The 23,030-nt window shown below is 45.8% G+C and overlaps 1 protein-coding gene across 1 annotated transcript; it reads right to left on the bottom strand.

Moving 5' to 3' along the window:
- Positions 1–930: 930 nt before the first annotated feature.
- Positions 931–21,399, bottom strand: LOC142660920 (catalase). Its single transcript, XM_075838005.1, has 13 exons — positions 21,289–21,399; positions 12,463–12,634; positions 11,571–11,681; positions 11,361–11,491; positions 8,824–8,928; positions 8,142–8,267; positions 6,935–7,126; positions 6,682–6,834; positions 5,751–5,889; positions 4,567–4,697; positions 3,499–3,606; positions 2,407–2,493; positions 931–1,618 (listed from the first exon to the last, which is right to left on the bottom strand). The coding sequence occupies exons 1-13, from the start codon at positions 21,352–21,354 to the stop codon at positions 1,553–1,555; spliced, it is 1,587 nt and encodes a 528-aa protein (XP_075694120.1). The 5' UTR covers positions 21,355–21,399; the 3' UTR covers positions 931–1,552.
- Between the last annotated feature and the right edge of the window lie 1,631 nt (positions 21,400–23,030).

Below are 23,030 nucleotides of genomic sequence, written 5' to 3'. Positions count from 1 at the left end.
CGAACTACGCCTGAAAACATCTGCCCATTACCTGCAATGGGTCTTACGATGTTCTGTTCCCACGAGACTTTATTTTACGCGTCGTTCTCAAAATACGGCGCGTAAAATGAAGACTCGTCAAAAGAAGTGCAGGACACTTCTTGGGACGTTTTTGGAGCAGTTTTCTCATAGACTATTGAAAACCGCTCGAAAAACGGCCGTAAAAAACTTCTGAAAATCAGGGGCTGTTTTTCCTTGAAACCAGCTCCGTATTTTCAGACGTTTTTGACTCTGCGTGTGAACATACTTTTCCATGAAGAGTGAGGGTATGATCAATTGAATTAGTTTTTACCATTCCCCTTGTCCTCACGGTTTAATATGATGAATATGCTCCACCAGCACTTCTTCCCCTATGAATTATAACGGGGAGATCACTGATGGTGCCGTGTTGTATGGTGGTTAATAAGGAGACAATGGCCCTAACTTATCCAAACTGTGACAACCAATCAGAGCTTAGCTTTTATGTTCTAAACTGCTCTGGAAATTAGAGTCTGCATGATGATTGGTTGCTATGGGCAACAAGGCCAGTTTTTCTGTCAGTCATACTTAATAGGAGATCCAATGTGTGTGCGTTATATGTACGGTAGAAATGTACGTTAAGGTCTAATGCGCGCAACAGTTGTGTGAGGGCCGGGTCCCATCCGTGGAAAGATAGGACATGTCCTATCTTTCCACGGATCGGGGACTCGGGCGAGTTTTCATGGACCCGATTCATCCGCTAAAGTGAATGGGTCCAGGAAACCTATCGGGTGCCACTCGGATGCCGTGAAAAACGGCCCGAGTGGCACTCAACCGTGTGCCACTGCACTAAGACCAGCGGTTACCAAGCCTCTTCTCACATCCCGTTTTGTGTACACAGGTCCCCCGCAGCACCGTAAAGAGTGAATCACATGAACTGCATATGGGTTTATTGTAAAAACACATCCATATCATTAACAGTTGACATTGCCTTTCCAGTTACAGAAAACCCCACATCAAACAGAACAGACGGATGGCGGCCATATTGGACACGCGTTTTGAAACGCTCTACTAGCCAGATGTGGTGAACCACATACCCCCATGAGATCTGCCAACCGAGGGTCATTTACTGCAACGCCTCACTCAAGTGAAATTATTGCCGCCATATTAAACTGCAATTAATGAGATTTATCATCTGAAGGCACAGAATGTAGACGATCACAAGCGCCGATTACTACAAGGTATTGAAATGTTAGTTGTATAAAACTACAAATTGTGCAGCGCGCCGATCATGGCCCGGACCCGATCTGTTAACAATCAAACCGATTCAAGACTAGACTAATCGATGGCTGCACTGACAATTTGACAGCATTAAAGCTTAGGATTAGCTTATAATTGAGCGATTGTTCGGTTACGTGTGCATTAGCTTTGGTTTGATAGAGAATTAGTCAGGAGTCAGAATTGTAGTACATTCGATATAGTCTTATCCAAGCGATAGGCTACAAATTAAATGGCAGGTAAGGATCTGGTGGACGGATAATCCTGAGGAAGGCGTCTACAAGTTGGACTTGTCCTTTGCAGTCATATAGGAGGAATGTTGGGTGTAGGTCTTCACAGCACTCTGTATAAAGAATTTAAAACAAAAAAGGTTATGAAGTGGCAATAATATTTAAATTAAAGCTTACCGGACCGCTCCTTCCCGATTGACAAATATGAAGTGGTCTGCCATGTTACAGATACGGTGGAGCCGCAGTCCGGTCCTGGTCACTGTTTGGGTCTATTCAAAAATTGAAGTCATATCACTATTTAACCACAACTTGTGAAGAGACCCTTAAAGAGGATTGGTCACTCCCCCAGACAGGTCTGTTTTTTGTAAATAATTGTATTTTCTATGAAATATCATTTCTGAAGCAAGTTTTCTTAGAACTCTGCGTTGTGCTGTTCCTCTGTTATTCCGCCTAGAAATTTACGAACAAAATAGACAACTGGGTGCTACCTGTTGGGGAAGGAGGGGGGGGGGGGGTGTTGCCATGACCCGGACATTAAATAGACTGCTATGAGCCAATGTTGTACCCTCAGATTTCAAATTGAACCCAAGAGAATATTTTGCAGTATGTTCCAATACATGCCATGTAACAGCGGGACTGTTTTTCGGGATAAAACCGTGCCTTACGGAAGCACAATAGGGTGGCACACAAGGCACTTTTGCAAAAAAAACTTAGTGCGCAGCTGTGTAGGGCTCATTCACAAGACCCTCTGTATGAGCCACAGATGTGTATAGAACTACAGAGGATCAAAGGCAGACAAACTGGACCGACAACCCCTTCGTTTTATGGGAAATTTTACTAATTGCCAAATTAGGGCAGCATTTACATCGATTCATTCTGCTAGTTATTAAGGGATTATTACCTTATTGTGGCCTTCTGCATTGTACTTGTCCAGCAGGGCCTGGACACGGGAGCCGTACTTGGGGTCAACATCACAGAAATTTTTCACCTGGTAGAAAAGAGTCACAGATTACGTTTAGCCAATCTAGAAACGAGCCTGGCGATCGTGTAGCAGGGGCAACAACGGCCTGACAGAGAAAGCCCCTTGACTGTCAAACTCCTCAGACACTGCAGGCTCTATTAATAGCAGGAATCTTAGGGGTTAAACAGCCGGGATCAGAGGCAACTCCAATCTTGGCTGTTGAAGCGGAAAGTAAACCGTATATCCACCGGACCGACCATTGTGTCCTATGCAGTAAGAACACAGCGTTAAGTAGGTCTCTTAGGGTGTGTGCACACGCTCAGCAAAAAACATTTGAAAATACGGAGCGGTTTTCAAAGGGAAACCAACGCCTGATTTTCAGACGTTTTTTTACTCACTCGCATTTTCGCCGCATTTTTGGAGCTGTTCTTCTATAGTCAATGAAAAACCGCTCCAAAAACGACTCAAGAAGTGACATGCACTTTTTTGTGGGTGTTTTTTTACACGGCCATTTAGCAAGATGTAAAAAAACACCCCGTTGCAACAGACTACCATTTTTCCCATTGAAATCAATGGGCAGATATTTGGAGGTGTTCGGCTTCAGATTTTTCAGCCGTTCACGCACCGAAAATAAGCCGTAGAATTCGTCCATACCATTAATTTCTATGGCCGACGGACACCATCCCATATATTTATGGGAAGGTGTCGGTCATAGAAACCTTCTGTAAAAATTAGGACGTCCCATACTTTATAATGGGAGCAGGGCCCGTAAACATCGACGGCTGTCCGTGCCCATAATCACGGACGGTGATTACGGGCACAGTCTTGTGCATGGGCCCTTAAACCAACAGCGGCTTCTGATGGGTTTGGCCTTACATTCCTGCTTTAATATCATTTATAAGAACTTGTGTGCTTCAGTCTAAATGTTTGAAGACAAATCAAATACCATAGACCTAAATCATCATAAAAGAGAACAAACAAACAGTTCAGAAAATTCCTATTTAGATTATAGCGGGGGCAGAATCTACTCACAGCTCTCTTCTGGATAAACAGCTGGGCGCCCTTCAAGTGTCCAGCAATGTTCTCAACCAACCTCAGGCGCTCTTCCTCACTTAACACTTTGTTGTAAAAGTTACGCACCTACAGGGGGAAAAAAATAAATAAAAATCAAGCAGAAAAGTCAGCAACTCATCGAAACCAGCGCAGACATTTAAATTCCAACATCAGTAAGCGTCCATAATTTCCAGGAAGCAATCGGGCCAAAAAGTCTCAATCGCAGGAGGTAATTCAGTGTAGCGTCCCCATGAAGAATTACAAGTCTCCCATGGAAATGAATGGGTCAAGCTAGGTCTCCCTTAATAGTGGCCGTCTGCACTGGTTAAAGAGTGGTCTCGAAGACGTCACCTTTCAAAAAGGAGTCACCGCAGATTTCATCAGGGGAAGCCGTGGTCAGCCAAGCATTTCCCCTGCAGCGGCTCTCAAGTGAATGGTCATCCATGTAATACATAGATGGCGCGAGTCCACTAGAATGGACGGTGTCATAGAAAGGGGTCCAGAAAAGAGATCCCCCCCACTAAGACATCCATATGCCCTAGGTTGTCTGAGATTAGATAGAGGGTCAAGACAAAGACTAAGGGGGGTGGGGCAGACTTTCTAATCTCAGAAAACCCATTTAGGGTTTGCGTTAATTGATGACCTTTTAGGCTCTGTTCACATCTGCGTTGGAGACTCCATCAGGGACCTCCGTCGAAAATCTGGCAGGGATTAGCGAAAATCATAGCGCAGCATGCTGCACTATCGCTTCCGGTAAAAGCAGACACCCTGCAGGAAATCCGACGGAACCCATGAAAAAGTCAATGGGTTCCGTCTGAGGTGTCCGTGGTGCAATGGAACCGTCGCTTCCGGTTTTCCCTTGTTGTGCTCCTCTGACAGCAGAACGGAAAGCAGCGACGCAGCTGTGAACAGCCATAACAGTACAACCAGCCTAACCGCGGATTCACCAAGACGGAGTGATCTTTTTTGCGATTTAGAAGCAATACCTGGATATAAGCATGCGTCCAGTGCTCCTGCAGACTGAAGTAATACATGCCAACTCCTTACCTGTGTGACATTGTCGTCATCGGAGCTGTTATAGCGGGCCACGTCAGCAGACACAGAGAACTTGCTTTCTCGGGCAGAAGGCTGAACATCAGGAGCAGAGAAGCTGTTGGGGTAATAATTTGGAGCGCCACCTGTGTGTAAAATAAAATATATATCTCAAGAGTTTGATCAGCACATTCCAGCAAAGTGAAACAAAACGAGTATACATGTGCAAGAACGCCTGTGACTGCAAAACAATACAGCGCACAAGAAAATGGCGCCAGCACTCTGCGAACACCAATGGCACCTAAACACTAGAAATAAATATGCATTACTGCCAAATCTACTTACAACAGGGAGGTTCTTAGCGCACATTTTGATCAAATTGTGGGAGCCCACCCGCCACGACAAGGCGACCTCTACAAAGGTGGGTCCCTATACTGCTCATACACCCAGAACTGGGACAAAGCCTACATATACCTGGGGATGGTAGGAGAGTGCGATCACAATTTTCTTGTGTATATAATATATATATATATACACACACACACACACACACACACACACACATATACCCATCTGAAAACCAGAACTTTAAGGTAAAAGGGGTTGTCCTGACTTTTTTTTATTTATTACCTATCCTCAGGATACATCATCAATATCAGATTGATGGGGGTCCGACTCCTGGGACACTTGCCGATCAGCTGATTCATAGGGGCTGTGCCTGGGATTGCAGTTTGGGTTCTATTCAAGTAAATGGGACTGAGCTGCAGTCCCAGGCACAGCCACTACCAATGTACGGTGCTGTGACTGATAAACACTAAAGAGGTTGAAGCGACGAACACTGCAGACTCTTCAGTCAGCTGATTGGCACCTTGCCAGGCGTCGGATCCCCACTGATCCAATATTGATGACCTATCCTAAAGGAGAGGTCAACAAAATAAAAAAAATGGATAGCCACTTTAATAAGGAAACATTCAGACTACAAGTGCTGAGCTTAGAAGACATCAGCCAAATGAATCAGGGCAGCTACTCAACTATAGGCCACACCACAGATGACCACATGGGACCTCCATGCTCCTGTGGTCAGGCCTCTGGTTACATCCCACCAACGTCATGTATTTTGCAGGCAAAGATAGCCACCATTTACCAGCATCATCTGCATGCAACGTGTGACGACCAGGAGGGAAGGCCTCCACACTTACCCTGGTTGTCAGAGAAGCACATGGGTCCATCCCGTTGGTAATTGGCCACACGAGCCCTGTAGGGGCAGTTCACTGGTAATTGTAGATAGTTCGTGCCCAAGCGGTGCCTGTGTGTGTCTGGGTATGCGAAGAGACGCCCCTGCAACATGCCAGACACAAAGTTAAAAATAGTTCTAGTATTTCATTCAAGGAGATAGAGAGAGAGAGTCCTTTTAAAGTTGCTTAGTATCAGAAATTTAAAAAAGGCGGCATTGTAGAGTGCAATTTCTTAAAGGGGCTGTCCACTTTGAACAATTAGTTTTTTGTTAGAAGGGTCCCCTGGTAAGCTGAACATAGGGCGCTTCACTGCTGAGCAGCAAGTGTTCAGGTTCCCAGCAGCGCCCCCACAGGGAAAATGAAGAATTTCACTAAACCTACTGAACTCAACGAGCGGTCTGTGCTGGGTTCTCCAGAGCAAGACGCCATGTACCTGCGGTGTCTTCTAGTAAGAGGAGGTGGTGCTCCCCTCTATTAACTACTATAAAAATACTGTTTTGCAAACTAGACTACCCCTTTAAGTTGTGCAAGAAGTGCTAAGTAAACGTGATCAAACTGTACAAGCCCAGTCGGTGTGACCTCATTCACATGGGTACCTACTTCTTATGGGGTATGCCAAGGGCGAAAAAGAAAACAAAAACGTAATAAAAGTTATTCAACTGGCGTATTATGGACCATACTTTACTGCATTTCTCGACAAGTGTCATTTTTATGCTATTAATGCCTGAAAAGTTTGTGTCTCAGCTCTGGGACTGCCATCTATCATGACATGGGTAACCTGCTTTTTTTATTTTAATTTACAAAACTTTAAGCAAGGCTTGGTGAACAATCCTACACCTGCAGAATCTTGGAAGATTAATCACTGTGAAAGGCAAAGAGTTATCCCGGAGCTCACCTGCAGCATTTTATCTGGGCTCGGCTCTATTCCAGGAGGCATGTTACTTGGATCAAAGGCACCCTGCTCCACTTCTGTGAAGTAGTTGGTTGGGTTACGGTTCAGAACCATCTTACCCACAGGAATCAGAGGGTAGTCCCCGTGGGGCCAGATCTGAAAACCAGAATAGAGGGAAAAAAAAAATAAAAAAAAAAATTTAAGACGAGCTCTATATAAAAGAGTTTGCATTCTGCTTGCCGAGGTTACAATTTACCTTCGTTAGATCGAAAGGATTGAATGGGTATTTCTCAGCTTGCTCGAATGTCATGACTTGGATACAGAAGGTCCAGGAAGGGTAGTTTCCATTGGCAATGGCTTCATACAAGTCTTTGATTCCGTAGTCTGGATCTTCAGCAGCCAAGCGATTGGCTTCATCCACGGTCAGATTTCTGATGCCCTGATCAGTCTAAAAGTAACACAAGATGTATCATGATAAATATTGGAAACAAAGGCACCACTCGTTTACTGCAGAGCCCGACTTCAATCCCTACTCAGCAGTTCCTGCAGCCGTCAGCTGATCACTTAATGCCAATATAAAATCAATGCAATACATAGGTTGGCATCGTTTACTGGCATCAGTTTCACTAAGAGCGGCACATCACCTTCCCTCAAGGAGTTTTGCAGAAAAGGGTGTCATGTGACCTCTTTTAGCTCTGCTATAGGTTGGCTGGGACTCAGAGGGTGAGGAACATATGTAGCAGGCCACGCTCCAAACAGCCACGGAGTACTTCGTTGGCTTTTTGGGCTCAACTGCACCATCCAGTTTAGCGTTATTTGGGCACCTGTATGCCAGTCTCAGCAACAGTCACTACTACCATGTTACAACCCAGATGCCAGCTGCTCATTATGTACTCAAATATTAATATTTATTTGTATTTAAATACAGGAGCAACATTAACGTATGCAAATCTGGTGTATATGAACTTTAACCCCTTGGCATGAATTGACGTAAATGTTATGTCATGGATTGCATTACCTCTCATACAGCTACATCGCCAGTGGGGAACTGGCGAAAAAAACCAAAAACAACAACCTGCTTGAATTGGAAATAGATTGATTCTTAAGGGGTTAACAAGGAAGGCAAAATGATGGTTCTATATAAAAACAGTCATCCAGTTAGTCTCAAGGGGGACATCTAGGGGCAGAGTGGTGTACTGCATGCCATACTATATGTAATATACTTTGGAATAGCAAATGAAATTGGACAACATGTGTTAGATCTAAGATCCCCAGGTGATCACCTTATGGGAGTAAGGGTGGGCTCTGCAAACACCCCTGATCATCCATTTTTTTATAATGATAATTACATCATTTTATCCATCTCATGAAATCATGGGACATTGCACCAAACGACAAACCGCTGCTGTGATATATCATTGCGTAAAATACGTATAATACACACAGCGACTGTCAGGACTCACCTTGAAATGAAATTTACAATACACCGGCTCATGTTGTGCATTGACCAGTTTAAAGGTGTGAGAGCCGTAGCCGTTCATGTGGCGGTGACCATCGGGGATACCGCGGTCAGAGAACAGGAAGGAGACCTGGGGCGACAAAGACAGAAGCGTTTAGATGGCAGCTCCTCAAGTGTTAAATCCGCCAAGCAAGAGAATCATTTATCTTAATAGATGTTTAATGTTCTAGGATATTACACGCCAAGGGCAAACTTGGATACGATCCTGCATATTAAAAAGACAAAAGAAACATAAATACCTGTCTAAGGGAATCCCCACCCATTTTATACTAGAATTTATGATACGGTTCTATATCCTGTGATGTCACACAATAGGGTCATTATAGTGGCGGTCCCAAGAGGACAGCCCCTTCTTAATGTGAAGCTGCCCCAGCGATCACCTGATCGGTGCAGGTCTGGCTGACGAAACCACTGGCGATCAGTGGTCATTGTGCGAAGTGTCGTTTTATATGATGTCCATTCAGACTAATGGGCTGTCATGTAACATTCGTTCACACCGCGGCCGCAAGAATAGGAGCCTGTCTGTATTGCAGCTCTCCGATCCGGCCCATAAAGCGGGTTCAATAGAGATTTAAGTGAACAACTTCCTTTAAATGCCAACAGGGATTGTAACAAACAACTCTTACCTGGTGGAGAGATTCAGGACGCAGCGCCCAGAAATCCCAGACCATGTCGGGGTCTTTCATGTGAGTTTGGGGGTTTCTCTTCTGAGAGTGGATGAATGATGGGAACTACAAAGCAAAAATAAATCAATGAAAATAAAACTATTGTACATAATAAAGCTAGCCATACGCGTAAGAGGTTCTTCCATAAAGATGCATGGGGCGATAAGCAACTGTCAGACACCTCTGGCACCACTTATCTCTGGGGAAAGCAAAGGCTCAAGAGGCAGTGGAGACGTCTCAGTACACCCTTTGTTATTAGCAGAATATAGAAATTGGTGGGAACCGCAGCAAACATCTAATGTGTACGGCCATATACACATATGCAGTCGGTGGAGTGTATTCTTGTGTGTGACAGAACATGTGCGTCTGTAGAAGAACAAAAGGGGTTAATGGTCAAAATCCATCGCTGAGGTCATGTAAATATACACCCCTTCTAAACTACTCCAGGGGGGAGAGGGAAGGCGAAAAAAAAAAAAAAAAAAAAAAAAAAAAAAAAAAAAAAAAAAGAGTGCTTTAACCCCATGCACACAACCGTAAAAATATCCCGTAATTGCGGACCGTAATTCACTTCTATTGGCCACGGACACCTTCACGTATATTTGAAGGAAGGCATCCGGGCCGTAGAAGTGTACCGCGAATTATGGAACACGTCCGCTTTTGCTTTTTAGGCCGGATTCACACGAGCATGTTCGGTCCGTAAAGGACGGAACGTATTTCGGCCGCAAGTCCCGGACCGAACACACTGCAGGGAGCCGGGCTCCTAGCATCATAGTTATGTACGACGCTAGGAGTCCCTGCCTCGCTGCAGGACAACTGTCCCGTACTGTAATCATGTTTTCAGTATGGGACAGTAGTTCCACGGAGAGGCAGGGACTCCTAGCGCCGTACATAACTATGATGCTAGGAGCCCGGCTCCCTGCACTGTGTTCGGTCCGGGACTTGCGGCCGAAATACGTTCCGTCCTTTACGGACCGAACATGCTCGTGTGAATCCGGCCTCACAGGCCGTGCTCCCATACTTCGTATGATAGCACGGGCCAAAAACGCGAGTGGCTGTTCGCGGCCGCACCAGTGATCGTGAGCATGGCCGTGTGCATAGGGCCTTATGGAGATGCGGGATATCAGCAACCAAACAGATCTCTCCTCTGCCTGCTAATGAAGAGGCAGCAGTGGTTGGTCAGGTGGCAAAGAAACTATTTTGCAACACAGACTTTTCTGCCTGCCCATCTTCTTACGTCAACAAATCCCTCTAAATAAGGACATTATACAGCTTTAAGTAGTCACAAAGAGAGTAATGCGAGCCTTAATGGCAACAGGTTGGAAGCAGATGCTTACGATCATTAGGATAGGTGGCACGTGTATGCCAGAGAGGTCTGAAAAACATCTTTATTGGCTATGCAAACCTTTGAAGACCATTTTAGTTCAAATGTATTGTAGTGGTGATTAGGGCTACTTTGCAATGGCTTTCTAATTATATATATTATTTTTTATATTTATTTTACTTTGAGATACGGCTTCTATGTATCCTGGATTTTGCACGGAAACCCGAATCCATCAGGTCAGCGGGACAGACGTCTTCACTGACAGCGGGAAGGCATTAGGGTATGTTCACACAGTTGGCAGATTACGACTGAAAACATGGAGCGGTTTTCAAGGAAAAACAGCTCCTGATTTTCAGCCGTTTTTTTAATTAGCTAGCGATTTTTGCAGCGGTTTTTCTATTGACACAGTGAAAACCGGCTCCAAAAACTGCTCAAGAAGTGACATGCACTCCTTTTTACATGCAGTTTTTTTAAAAGGAGGCGGAAGAAAACGCCCCGTCGGAACAGAACGCTGTAGTTCCCATTGAATTCAATGGGCAGATGTTTGTAGGCGTTATGCTTCCGATTTTACAGATGTTTTTTGGGACGTTTACGGCCCGAAAAACGGCTGAAAATAGCCCGTGTGAACATACCCTTACAGTCCTGTTGACTTCAAACGGAAGTTCTGACCATCTTGAGTTATAGCATGATTGTTCTTAGGCTGGGTTCACACGACCTATTTTCAGACGTAATGGAGGCGTTTTACGCCTCGAATTACGCCTGAAAACACGGCTCCAATATGTCGGCAAACATCGGCCCATTGCTTTGAATGGGTTTGCCGACGTACTGTGCCGACGACCTGTAATTTTACGCTTCGCTGTCAAAAGACGGCGCGCAAAATAACAGCCTCGTCAAAGAAGTGCAGGTCACTTCTTGGGACGTAATTGGAGCCGTTTTTCATGGAATCGAATGAAGAACAGCTCCAAATTATGACCGTAATGGACGCCTCGCAAAACGCGAGTACGAGCAATTACGTCTGAAATGCAGGAGCGGTTTTCTCTTGAAAACCGCTCCATAATTTCAGCTGTAATTGACGTTATTGTGTGCACATACCCTTAGAGCGCCAAGGCCTCTATGCTATGGCAGAAGATGAACATATCCTTTAAGGAGCCCTTGGTCAGCACCATAGATAACTCACCAACATGGCGTCACGGATGAAGAAAATTGGGGTGTTATTTCCAGTCAAATCCCAGTTTCCATCCTCAGTGTAAAACTTTACAGCAAACCCACGGGGGTCACGCACAGTGTCAGCAGAGCCAGATTCTCCAGCTGAGAAGAAAGAAAAAAACATAAGTGGTCTGATCACTTAAAATCCCCCCACGTTCTACCCACACCTGACAAATCTTACCAACAGTGGAGAAGCGTGCAGCGAGCGGGGTCCTCTTCCCAATGTACTCAAATACTTTTGCCTTGGTATATCTTGTGATGTCGTGAGTCACCTCAAAATAGCCAAAAGCGCCTTAAAAAGAAAAAAAATGACATCAAATTTACATTAAAGATTCATCAGAAACAAATGGTCTCCTTTCTCATGAGCCTCATCCACCTATGAGTTTCCATCGTTACAGACTACAAGCAAGCCCTGTGCGTAGTCTGATCCTAAAGCCATGTCTTCTCCACTCGCTCTGACCCCTCTAACGGTTTATAGGTCTACAAGGCGACAGGGGGTGGAGTAATGACTAAAGCCACCACTAGGAGGTATTTACTAAAGGCGGATTTACTATGGAGGCCAATGGAAGTTGTATTCATACGTCTTCAATAAGCTCCCCCTAGTGTCCCAATCCTGGGACCACCAGCGATCAGCTGTAATCTGTGAGGAAACCTGGCAGTAAGCATTCAAATCCCCTGCAGCGCCACCAAAGGGGAAATTAAACATTACAGTGGCCATTCATATCAATGTGTTGTCTGTGTAATGCAGGACAGGTCCCTCCGGGCGAGAGACACCCTTTGTAAGTGCTGGGCAATGGAAGAGGGAAAAAAAATGTGCATCCAGCAATCTGGTAAAAAACTTGGCTTTATTTGGTCATTTTAAAATTAGAACAATTAAAATGAAAATCCCAGAACCACGCTTACGCATTTCGAACCTCTGGGATTGTTAATCATAGCTTTGTAACTGCTCTCTACTCTGGCCAAGAGATGGGGATCCTGAACGGAGGAAACCCTCTTTTAATTCTCTCTTTATGAAAATGGGTTTTCTAAATTGGACAACCCCTTTAAATAAAGTGCAGCAGAGTGACCCTCACCTGCGCCTTTAGCATGTACGACTCTCTCTGGGATCCTCTCCCGGTCAAAGTGCGCCATCTCATCTGTGAACACCACATCCTGAACCAGCAACGGTCCCCGAGGTCCAACAGTCAGAAGATTCAGCTTATCACATATAGGATTCCCACCACCAGTCGTCAGGACATCGGGTTTCTGAACAAAACACAAAAAGAACCAAGACCCTATAAACTCTGCTGGATAAAGGAACCCAACCTGAAGGAGAGGCCGCTCGGTTTGGAGTAGGCAATGTCACATAGTGGTAGATGTTCGGTTACGATTACATTTCGGGACGTCTTCCTGAGGGTTCTCCCCGTTACATTACTCGGATGACGAGAACTGCGCATATCTCCAGTCAACCTTCACCTAGATGCAGCAGGCGCCTCACCTGGTGGATGCAGAACAGGGGGTGAGAGGACCCCTGTTCTCCCAATAGGTAGTAAGTCCTCCACCTATAAGACATTTATGGCATATCCCTTATGGCTATGGTGGGAAAACCTTAGCCAAGCAAACAAATGTAGACAGCGGCAAAGATTTAAAGGGGCAACATCAGGGACATTTATGGCATATCCACAGGCTTTGCCATAAATGTAAGATGCGGGTCCCTCACCTCTCTAGAACGGGACCCCCTAAACCCTGTTCTAACTTTCTCGGTTCCCGCTGCCTCCCGGGCCACTGCCTGACTACATGGTCGGAAATTACAAAATGGCCCAGGAGGCAGCGAAAGGTAGAACAGGGTTTAGGGGGCCCCGTTCTAGAGATCGGTGCGGGTTCCGAGGTGGGACTCTCATCTATCTGACATTTATGGCATATCCCGCGGATAGGTCATTAATGTCCCCGATGGGCAATCCTTTTTAAGTAAGGGCCCGCATTTTAATTACTCATGTATGAAGAGGAACGGTCACAGTGCCGTTCCATATACATTTCCGTAACTTACAACGCAAGCGGATCGATCCCGCCGGAGAAACTAACGCCTCAGATGACCCAATTCCAATGCACATTCGGGTCTATTCTCAGCGAGTTTGCGGTGTACGTCGGCGATATATCAGGATTCTTCTACTTATATCTCATACAGCGGAATCCGTGGGTCTACGGATACATTTCCTAGTGCCAAGCGAATACTGCAGACGCAGCGTGAAATCAGTCTTTGGATTCACCAAATTATTAAACTCCATGACCGTCATACAAATATTGCAGAGTTGTTGTTTTTTCGGTTTTATGATAAGAACGGCGCTTGGCCTCCAGTCAGATGAAACGCTGCCAATACGTCTCAGCATTGCATGAACTGGAGATGGTGCAAATCATGGGATTTTACTGGGGCCAAGTCAAAGTGCTGATCCAAAACTAACACATCAAGGTCAAGCCCCGAGAACTCGTGACAGCGCAACAATGGCTTCTATTTACGGTTCAGATTTCAATAGCAACGTGTGATCCTACAGTCCAGATTAGGAAATATGACCGATGGAATACAATCTGCCCATCCAAAAACACCCATAAACGCTCAGAACATCAATATACATTGCCACTTAGCTGTAATGTGGCACACCCGGCAGAAGGTGCTCGATTTCCCTGCAGCGCCACCACAGGAGAAATTAAGAATTACATGCTACCCATCTAAATCAATGGACTGTCCATATGAGATGCGTCATACGAGAAGTCAAGCAGAAGCGTTTTACACCACGCAGTATACTTTTTTTTTTTACGTGGAAGCCTATTGGTGACTGATTCCACTGTATGGCATCGGTCACAGGTATACGTTAAATATATTGACAGCGATGTCAGGGGCTTCTTCAGGGGTGGAGTCTCTAGCCAAAACGGCATTAGAAAGCTCTAGACATATTATGGACATTGACTTAAAGAGGTTGTCCCATAAAACACGTTTCCCCTATCCACGGGATAGGGGATACACGTGTGATTGCTGGGGGTTCGACCGCTGGGAAGCCCAGCAATAAGAACGCGGGAACCGAGAGTCCCTCGAAGTGCTCCATGAGAAGCTTGGGACTTCCGGGGTCTGTGTCCGGCAGCTCTATAGAAATGAATGGAGCGCCGGTCACGCATGCGCACAAGCTCTACCAGTGCTCCATTCATTTCTATAGAGCTGCCGGACACACAGGCCAGACACACGCCCCGGAAGTTCCTAAGCATCTCATGGAGCACTTCGAGGGACTCTCGGTTCCCCCGTTCTTATTGCTGGGCTTCCCAGCGGTCGGACCCCCAGCAGTCACATGTATCCCCTATCCTGTAGCTGGGAGATACATGTGTTTTGTGGAACAATCCCTTTGAGTTTCCCCAGGCTACGTAGGACACTGTATCCCATACAGTGGGATATGTTTTGGCCTTCCTTCAGGGAGGTACACGCATTCCTCTGAAGGAAGGCCAAAACGCGATGTAAAGGGGTCCTTAAAGAGATCAAGCAATCAGAGGGAAAAAAAAACAAAACACAAAACTCATAATGTGGTGACAGAGCCTCTTTAAAAGTGCCCTGTCGCCTACATAAGGAGATCGGCGCTATAATGTAGGTGACAGTAATGCTTTTTATTTAAAAAAAAAGACGATCTATTTTCACCACTTTATTAGCGATTTTAGATTTATGCTAATGAGTTTCTTAATGCCCAAGTGGGCGTGTTTTACCTTAGACCAAGTGGGCGTTGTACAGAGGCGTGTATGACGCTGACCAATCAGCATCATGCACTCCTCTCCATTCATTTACTCAGCGCATAGGGATCCTGCTAGATCCTTATGTGCTGTCTTATACTAACACATTAACAATACTGAAGTGTTTAGACAGTGAATAGAAACACGGGATATCTATTCACAATCTCTGCACTTCGTTACTCTGTCTGTGGTAGTTACAGCAGAGGAAGCGTAATCTCGCTGTAACCTGACATCTACAGCGTGATCTCGCGGGATCACGCTTCCTCTGCTGTAACTACCACAGACAGAGTAACGAAGTGCAGAGATTGTGAATAGACATCCCGTGTTTCTATTCACTGTCTAAACACTTCAGTATTGTTAATGTGTTAGTATAAGACAGCACATAAGGATCTAGCAGGATCCCTATGCGCTGAGTAAATGAATGGAGAGGAGTGCATGAGGCTGATTGGTCACTGATTGGTCAGCGTCATACACTCCTCTGTACAACGCCCACTTGGTCAATAGCAAAACACGCCCAGTTGTCCATTAAGAAAGTTATTAGCTTAAATCTAAAAATCGCTAATAAAGTGGTGAAAACAGATCTTTTTTTAAAATAAAAAGCATTACTGTCACCTACATTACAGCGCCCATCTCCTTATGTGGTGACAGAGACTCTAAGAATAAAATAAAAAAAAGATTTTTTTCTTGTGTTTTTTTGTTGTCAGTCTTGTAAGAAATGGAATATAAGAAGTGATAAAGTCGTACGCGCATCAAAGTGCTACCAACAAAAACGACACCTCGACCTGCAAAAAACGAGCCGTCAAAGCTCTTGGAATGAAACAATGAAAACAATATGAACTCGGGTTCTGTTCTTTATGCTCGGCTGATCAACAAACATCATGAGACGAGATCCGCAGTCACCTGCCGGGCTGGTGGGGGTTGTACTCCCGTCTGATCACGGTGCACATTGCTCTGCGCCTCCTCGTATAGTATCACATACAGACTTTACATCCAGGATAAAGGTCACCGGAACTTCTGCCAAACCTGATATTCACTGACTGCGTTAACAATACTGCAGGCTTCATAGCGAAAATCTCCCAGCATTCCTAGCTTGGTCAGTGTTTAAAGGCCATGTTCACACGTAACAGATTTGCTGCAGCAGCAAAACCTTAAGATTATGTTGCGGATCATAAGAAAAAAACCGCTTGTCCGGTCCCACGCCGCTCTTTGTATCCCGGCCTCCAGCAACGACGTATCAATGCGACAATGCTGGAGGCCGTGATGCGGAGACCAGCGTGAGACCGGGCAGGCGTCACCATGAGAGCACCGGAGAACTGGTAAGAGGAGAAGCTTCCTATGAAATGGTCCCTACTACGTGTACGAGATAGAAAATTCACCCAGGGACTGATCTGCGTACTGCGCTCCGGATTATGTGGCCGCTATATAAGTGACAAGAAATAAATAATCAAGAACGATCTGCATAAGAGGAGTAATTAGAGCAAACGCCGCAGTAAGCGAGCACCAAAGTCAAAACACGGCGATGGGGCCGGAGTCCACTAGACTTGGACTGTAGAGCGCAGTTATCAGGGAGATCTGGAGGAATATTTACCAGCTCTAAACTGCAGATTATCGCATCATTTAATAAAAGTTTTAGGTCTAATACTAAATCTATTGCAATCCCCATGTCCGCTGTCATCGTGGGATCACGCATTATAAAGAGTCTGCCTGATTAAAACAATCCCTGTCTATACGCCCTATGGACATCATATGGGGGGGGGGGGGGTGTCCACCCCTCCAGATCCCCCTCTGAGCCAGAACTGCTCTGACCACATGGATCCCGTTCTGGAGGACTACAGCAGTCCTTGTATTACATAGATCTGAATGGCCACCATGTAATAATACATTTCCTCCACAGCGCCTTCTCTGGCAAAGCCAGCCGTTTGCTGGAGGCACGGGAGCCAAGGCGATCACATGATCAGTCCAGGGACAACACTCTGAAAGGAGTGGTCTCTGATTAAACAACCCCTTTAAGTACCAGAATTTCTATATGTCAGATTATCTGGATTATCAGAATTCCACTGTACAGGTTACGTTAAAAAAAAGATATAATGTTATCTCACAGTTTTTATCAGATTCCTGGTGGGTCTCTATTAAGACGTGAAAGGCATCTAATGAGTTAACACACGCAGCGATAGTGGGCCAAAGTCCAAGCCGCTGTGTACAGATGACAAAGGACATGTAGACGATTGCTGATAGCGCCAGTGATCTGTGCCCTAGTTCCAGCATTGCCCAGTCCCGTCCGTCCCCCGTCCCCCCGTCCCCCAACTTCGATACGCGCTCCTGTTTGCCTCTAAATGCACACGATGTGTGTTACGTGCGGATTTGCCACGTGTATTTTCCTGCAGTAAATCTGTAGTGTAAGGCTATGTTCACACACTAGACTAAAAATGTATGAAAATACGGAGCGGTTTTCAAGGGAAAACAGCTTTTAATTTTCAGACGTTTAAGCCACTTGCGATTTTCGCTGCATTTTTTTACGCCCGTTTTTGGAGCGGTTTTCAACAGTCTATGAAAAACGGGCAGTTTTTCAAAACAGCCCGTCGGAACAGAACGCCGTTTTTACCATTGAAATCAATGGCCAGATGTTTGGAGGCGTTCTGCTTCCGATTTTTCACACGTTTATGGCCCGAAAAATGGCCATGTGAACATAACCTAATACAGGACCAGCAAAGTAAACGAGACTTCAACAAATCTCATCTACACGTTGCAGAGTTTTTCTGCACGTAAATTGACCTGCGGTGCGTATCTTAAAATCTGCAGCATTTCAACTTGTTCTGTTTTCCACCTGCGAATTGTATCTGAAAAGTTTGTAAAAAACACAAAAATGCACCAAAGTCTGAAGCATAAATCCGCATCAAAATATCAAATCTGCACACAAAAAAACAACGCACTATTGGGTGCAGATTTTATCTGAATTTACCTGCAGATTTTCTGCACCAAAATTACTCAACCTTTTCATCTAGACTAAAGGGCTTGTCCACACGTAGCGGAATTGCTGTTTATTTTCCGTCCGGAATTTTGGACGGAATAGACGCAAAATACAGCAGCTGCATGGTGGACGAGATTTAACAAATCTCGTCCACACGCTGCGTAGAATTTCCGACCAGAAATGGTCCTGATGTGCGTATTTTTCGTACCGCAGAATGTCAATTCCTGCTGCGGACAGTGGACTGAATTGCTGTGTTTTTCAGAGGAGACGTCGCCATCCCCCCAACATTGAGAAAAACAATACGCACCATTTTCTGCAGTAAAAAACGCAGGCGATGGTGCATTTTTCCGCTGCGGAATGTCTGGAAGTTCCTGCAGAAATTTTTGGTTACGTGTGGACAAGCACTAAGGATACAGGCACATGTTGCGTCATTTAATGCAGAAAATTCACATCCAAACCGCAGGTGGACGCAGGAAATTCTGCGAGTATAATCAGCACCTACGGTGTATATTTTTGTGTGCAGTTTTTACATTTGGATGCGGAAAATCGGTGCATTTTAATACTGTGGTTTTGGTGCGTTTTTTTTATTTTTATAAACTTGTCAGAAACAATTCGAAAGCGGAAATGCAAGATAAATGGAAAGTTTCCATGTAGATGGGATTTCTTGAGATCTTATTTACTTTGCTGGTCCTGCATTACACAGGAAAACCTGCGGGGGAAATCCACATCGTGTGCATTTGACCTTATACGAATCCAAGTTGATTTGATCGGTATAAGGCTGGGTTCACACGACCATGTTACGTCCGTAATGTACGGAACGTATTTCTGCCGCAAGTCCCGGACCGAACACAGTGCAGGGAGCCGGGCTCCTAGCATCATAGTTATGTACGACGCTAGGCGTCCCTGCCTCTGCGTGGAACTAACGTCCCATACTGAAAACATGATTACAGTACGGGACAGTTGTCCTGCAGCGAGGCAGGGACTCCTAGCGTCGTACATAACTATGATGCTAGGAGCCCGGCCCCCTGCACTGTGTTCGGTCCGGGTCTTCCGGCAGAAATACGTTCCGTACATTACGGACGTAACATGGTCGTGTGAACCCAGCCTAAGGGTTAGAAGCAGCTACATGGCAACTTGCGCCGCGACAGTTCATACGGCCAAAAATCGCTGTGTGCCCCCACGTGCATCACACATTTTAAAGTGAATGTGGCCACATGGCAACCCACAGGGCGACCCGGCAGTCGCAAGAAATCAAGTGGGTTTGGACTTGTCGCAGCACGGCCATATTAGTTTTAGCCCTAACTTTAGCCATTGCAGAATGAAAATATACTTTGAATTCCAGTTTCTCATTATTTTCAAGATATCTGTTAACAGTCAGTGAATTGAAATGTTCTGGTCTATAGCTAGAGGCTGTAAATCTGTACAGATCTAATAATTCTCAGGCTGGGTTCACACGACCATGTTACGTCCGTAATGGACGGAACGTATTTCAGCCGCAAGTCCCGGACCGAACACAGTGCAGGGAGCCGGGCTCCTAGCATCATACTTATGTACGATGCTAGGAGTCCCTGCCTCTCTGCAGGACAACTGTCCCGTACTGTAACCATGTTTTCAGTACGGGACAGTAGTTCCACGGAGAGGCAGGGACTCCTAGCATCGTACATAAGTATGATGCTAGGAGCCCGGCTCCCTGCACTGTGTTCGGTCCGGGACATGCTGCCGAAATACGTTCCGTCCATTACGGACGTAACATGGTCGTGTGAACCCAGCCTCACAGCTGAGGGTTTGCTACCATCGTATCCAGTCTAGACAATCCTCTGCGGACTAGAACAGATTTTACCTGCACTGATCCACTGTAACAAATAATCAGCACAGGAGAGAGATTTGCGCTGCTGATGCATTTATCCCAAAGAGGATTGGAAAGTGGATTCAGCCGTCGGAAACATTAAGGGCCGTCTGTCAACCATAGGCTATGATGGCCTCCGTTTAACGTATACGTCATGAAAAGCCTGCGAGGTGAACATTAATCGGAGGTCCCTCTTTCTACTCCCACGTGCTAATGTAATGCTATGGACACACGTAGCGGGTACGCTTTCTTGGCGCACATGCTAAACGGAATGTGAATGGGGTCGAATATGTGAGAAGTATTCGGTCCGTACTTTTTTTTTAAGCCTCTGGATGTAAACAAGAGTGTTCACATTCACTGACAGTAAGCAGACATTAATTTGCACCAGTTTTGTAGTGTAAAGTGTCAAATTTTGGCGCACGCCGTATCTGCAACTTTTTTTTTTTAAAGTGGACAGGGCTGACAACTTTATTATTACTATAGACAGAAAACGGCGCAAACATTTTTTGTGCAAATTCACGCCTGCGCATAAATGGAGTAGATATTGTCTATTCAGGACAGTCCAAGAGGCGCCAAATTTATAAGAGGTGATCGATCGCCTTTTAATAAATTTGGCGCATGTGTGAAACGCCACTAGTAAATCAGAAAGTCGCAGAACGCGGTCATTTACAATGACTAAGCTTCAGGCTAGGGCTACAAGGCGACTTTGGCCGTGCGTCCAAAGATAACGGGGGTCGCCTGGCGTTCATCGCTGCAATGTAAGTGAACGAGGCCGCGTTTCGACACACAAGTTGTCGGGACTGTTGAAAGAAAATTGGAGTAACGGAAATTTGCAACGGGACCACAATTTAAAATCCGCACCTCAGGTCAATTTCGGCAGCGTGTGGAGGAGATTTGATCGCATCAACCGCACGACTTTTACCGTAATCCGTTTTCCGGGTGTAAATCCGCTGTGTGCGGACCCAGACTAAGGCAAAAATACCCACCCAATAATTCATGGTTTAGTCATATAGCAGCACCCTCAGGGGTCTCCGATCTATGGTCCTCCAGTCGTTGCTAAACTACCTGCAGATTGCCAGGGCATGCTGGGAGTTGTAGTTTTGCAACAGTTGGGGACTGCCATACCTATACTACAAACTGTAACCTTCTGAATACCTACGGTATAACACAGAGCTAGATATGAGGTGACAGATAACAGTCCCGCAGGTGATAATGATATAATGACAGGTGAGTAATAACAGAGGAGCCAGGACTAACAACCAATCACATTGCACGTCATTAACAGAACACGTGGAAGCCTCAGCAGCACATATAGCCCGCCGGTAGGACAGGGCTGGGTACCTGGGTGCCCCGGTTCTCCTTCCACAGCTGCATCTGGTCAGTGGCCTTATCCCTCTTGTCCGCCATGTTGCCCCCGCAGTGCAGGCTCCGAGCAGCAGCAGCATCTTATAACAAACAGAGAACGCCCCGCCCATTCCATAAGAATTAGGCGCTGATTGGACGGGAGCACTGGGAGTTGTAAGCGCTGATTGGTGGAGAGGAGCTGTCAGATAGGAACGCTAAGAGGCAAAGAGAAAAATAATGCACAAAGGTCGAGAGAGTGAAGGAGGGGGAGGGGGTGATAGAGAGGAGGAGAGGGTGATAGAGAGGAGAGAATGATAGAGAGAGGGTGATAGAGAGGAGGAGAGTGATAGAGAGGAGAGAATGATAGAGAGAGGAGGGGAGAGAGTGATAGAGAGGAGGAGAGGGTGATAGAGAGGAGGAGAGGGTGATAGAGAGGAGGAGAGGGTGATAGAGAGGAGGAGAGTGATAGAGAGGAGGAGAGGGTGATAGAGAGGAGAGAATGATAGAGAGAGGAGGGGAGAGGGTGATAGAGAGGAGAGAATGATAGAGAGAGGAGGGGAGAGAGTGATAGAGAGGAGGAGAGTGATAGAGAGGAGAGGAAGAGAGAGGGTGATAGAGAGGAGGAGAGTGATAGAGAGGAGGAGAGTGATAGAGAGGAGAGGAAGAGAGAGGGTGATAGAGAGGAGGAGAGTGATAGAGAGGAGGAGAGTGATAGAGAGGAGAGGAAGAGAGAGGGTGATAGAGAGGAGGAGAAGGGTATTAGAAAGTAGAGGGAGAGAGTGATAGAGAGGAGAGGGAGAGAATGATAGAGAGGAGGAGAGTGATAGAGAGGAGAGGAAGAGAGAGGGTGATAGAGAGGAGGAGAGTGATAGAGAGGAGAGGAAGAGAGAGGGTGATAGAGAGGAGGAGAAGGGTATTAGAAAGTAGAGGGAGAGAGTGATAGAGAAGAGGGAGTGATAGAGAGGAGAGGGAGAGAATGATAGAGAGGAGGAGGGGTGATAGAGAGGAGAGGGAGGGCTGATGGAGAGAGTGATAAAGTGGAGGAGAGTGATAGAGAAGAGGGGGTGATGGAGAGAGTGATAAAGTGGAGGAGAGTGATAGAGAAGAGGGGGTGATGGAGAGAGTGATAAAGTGGAGGAGAGTGATAGAGAAGAGGGGGTGATGGAGAGAGTGATAAAGTGGAGGAGAGTGATAGAGAAGAGGGGGTGATGGAGAGGAGAGGGAGAGAATGATAGAGAGGAGGAGAAGGGTGACAGAGGAGAGGGAGAGAATGATAGAGAGGGGTGATAGGAGAGTGATAGAGAAGAGGGGGTGATGGAGAGAGTGATAAAGTGGAGGAGAGTGATAGAGAAGAGGGGGTGATGGAGAGGAGAGGGAGAGAATGATAGAGAGGGGTGATAGGAGAGTGATAGAGAAGAGGGGGTGATGGAGAGAGTGATAAAGTGGAGGAGAGTGATAGAGAAGAGGGGGTGACAGAGGAGAGGGAGAGAATGATAGAGAGGGGTGATAGGAGAGTGATAGAGAAGAGGGGGTGATGGAGGGGAGGAGATGAAGATTTTCAAAGATGTCGTACATCGGGTATATGCATTTAGATTAGACGTTTTTAGCCGCGCTGTAAAATACGCATCAAAAATCATGGCAAAACCGCATGCACTTTTACAGATATTTGCCAGTTTCAATGTGGTTTTCGCCGGTGCGGTTATTACAGGTGAAAGGTGTAAAATAAATGTGAAAACGGC

This window comes from Rhinoderma darwinii, chromosome 9 (genome assembly GCF_050947455.1).
Source record: "Rhinoderma darwinii isolate aRhiDar2 chromosome 9, aRhiDar2.hap1, whole genome shotgun sequence".
NCBI lineage: Eukaryota > Metazoa > Chordata > Amphibia > Anura > Rhinodermatidae > Rhinoderma > Rhinoderma darwinii.
The sequence above is the reverse complement of the archived record's forward strand: the minus strand, read 5'-3'. Positions and strand labels throughout refer to the sequence as shown.

Bases quoted from the DNA above. Each gene is read 5' to 3' on its own strand.
- LOC142660920 (XM_075838005.1), bottom strand. From the start codon at position 21,354: ATGGCGGACAAGAGGGATAAGGCCACTGACCAGATGCAGCTGTGGAAG. The intron at 7,127-8,141 runs GTGAGTCCTGAC...TGTTACTTTTAG, and splicing joins ATTGTAAATTTCATTTCAAG to ACTGATCAGGGCATCAGAAA. The intron at 1,619-2,406 runs GTAATAATCCCT...TTCTTTATACAG, and splicing joins ATGCAGAAGGCCACAATAAG to AGTGCTGTGAAGACCTACAC.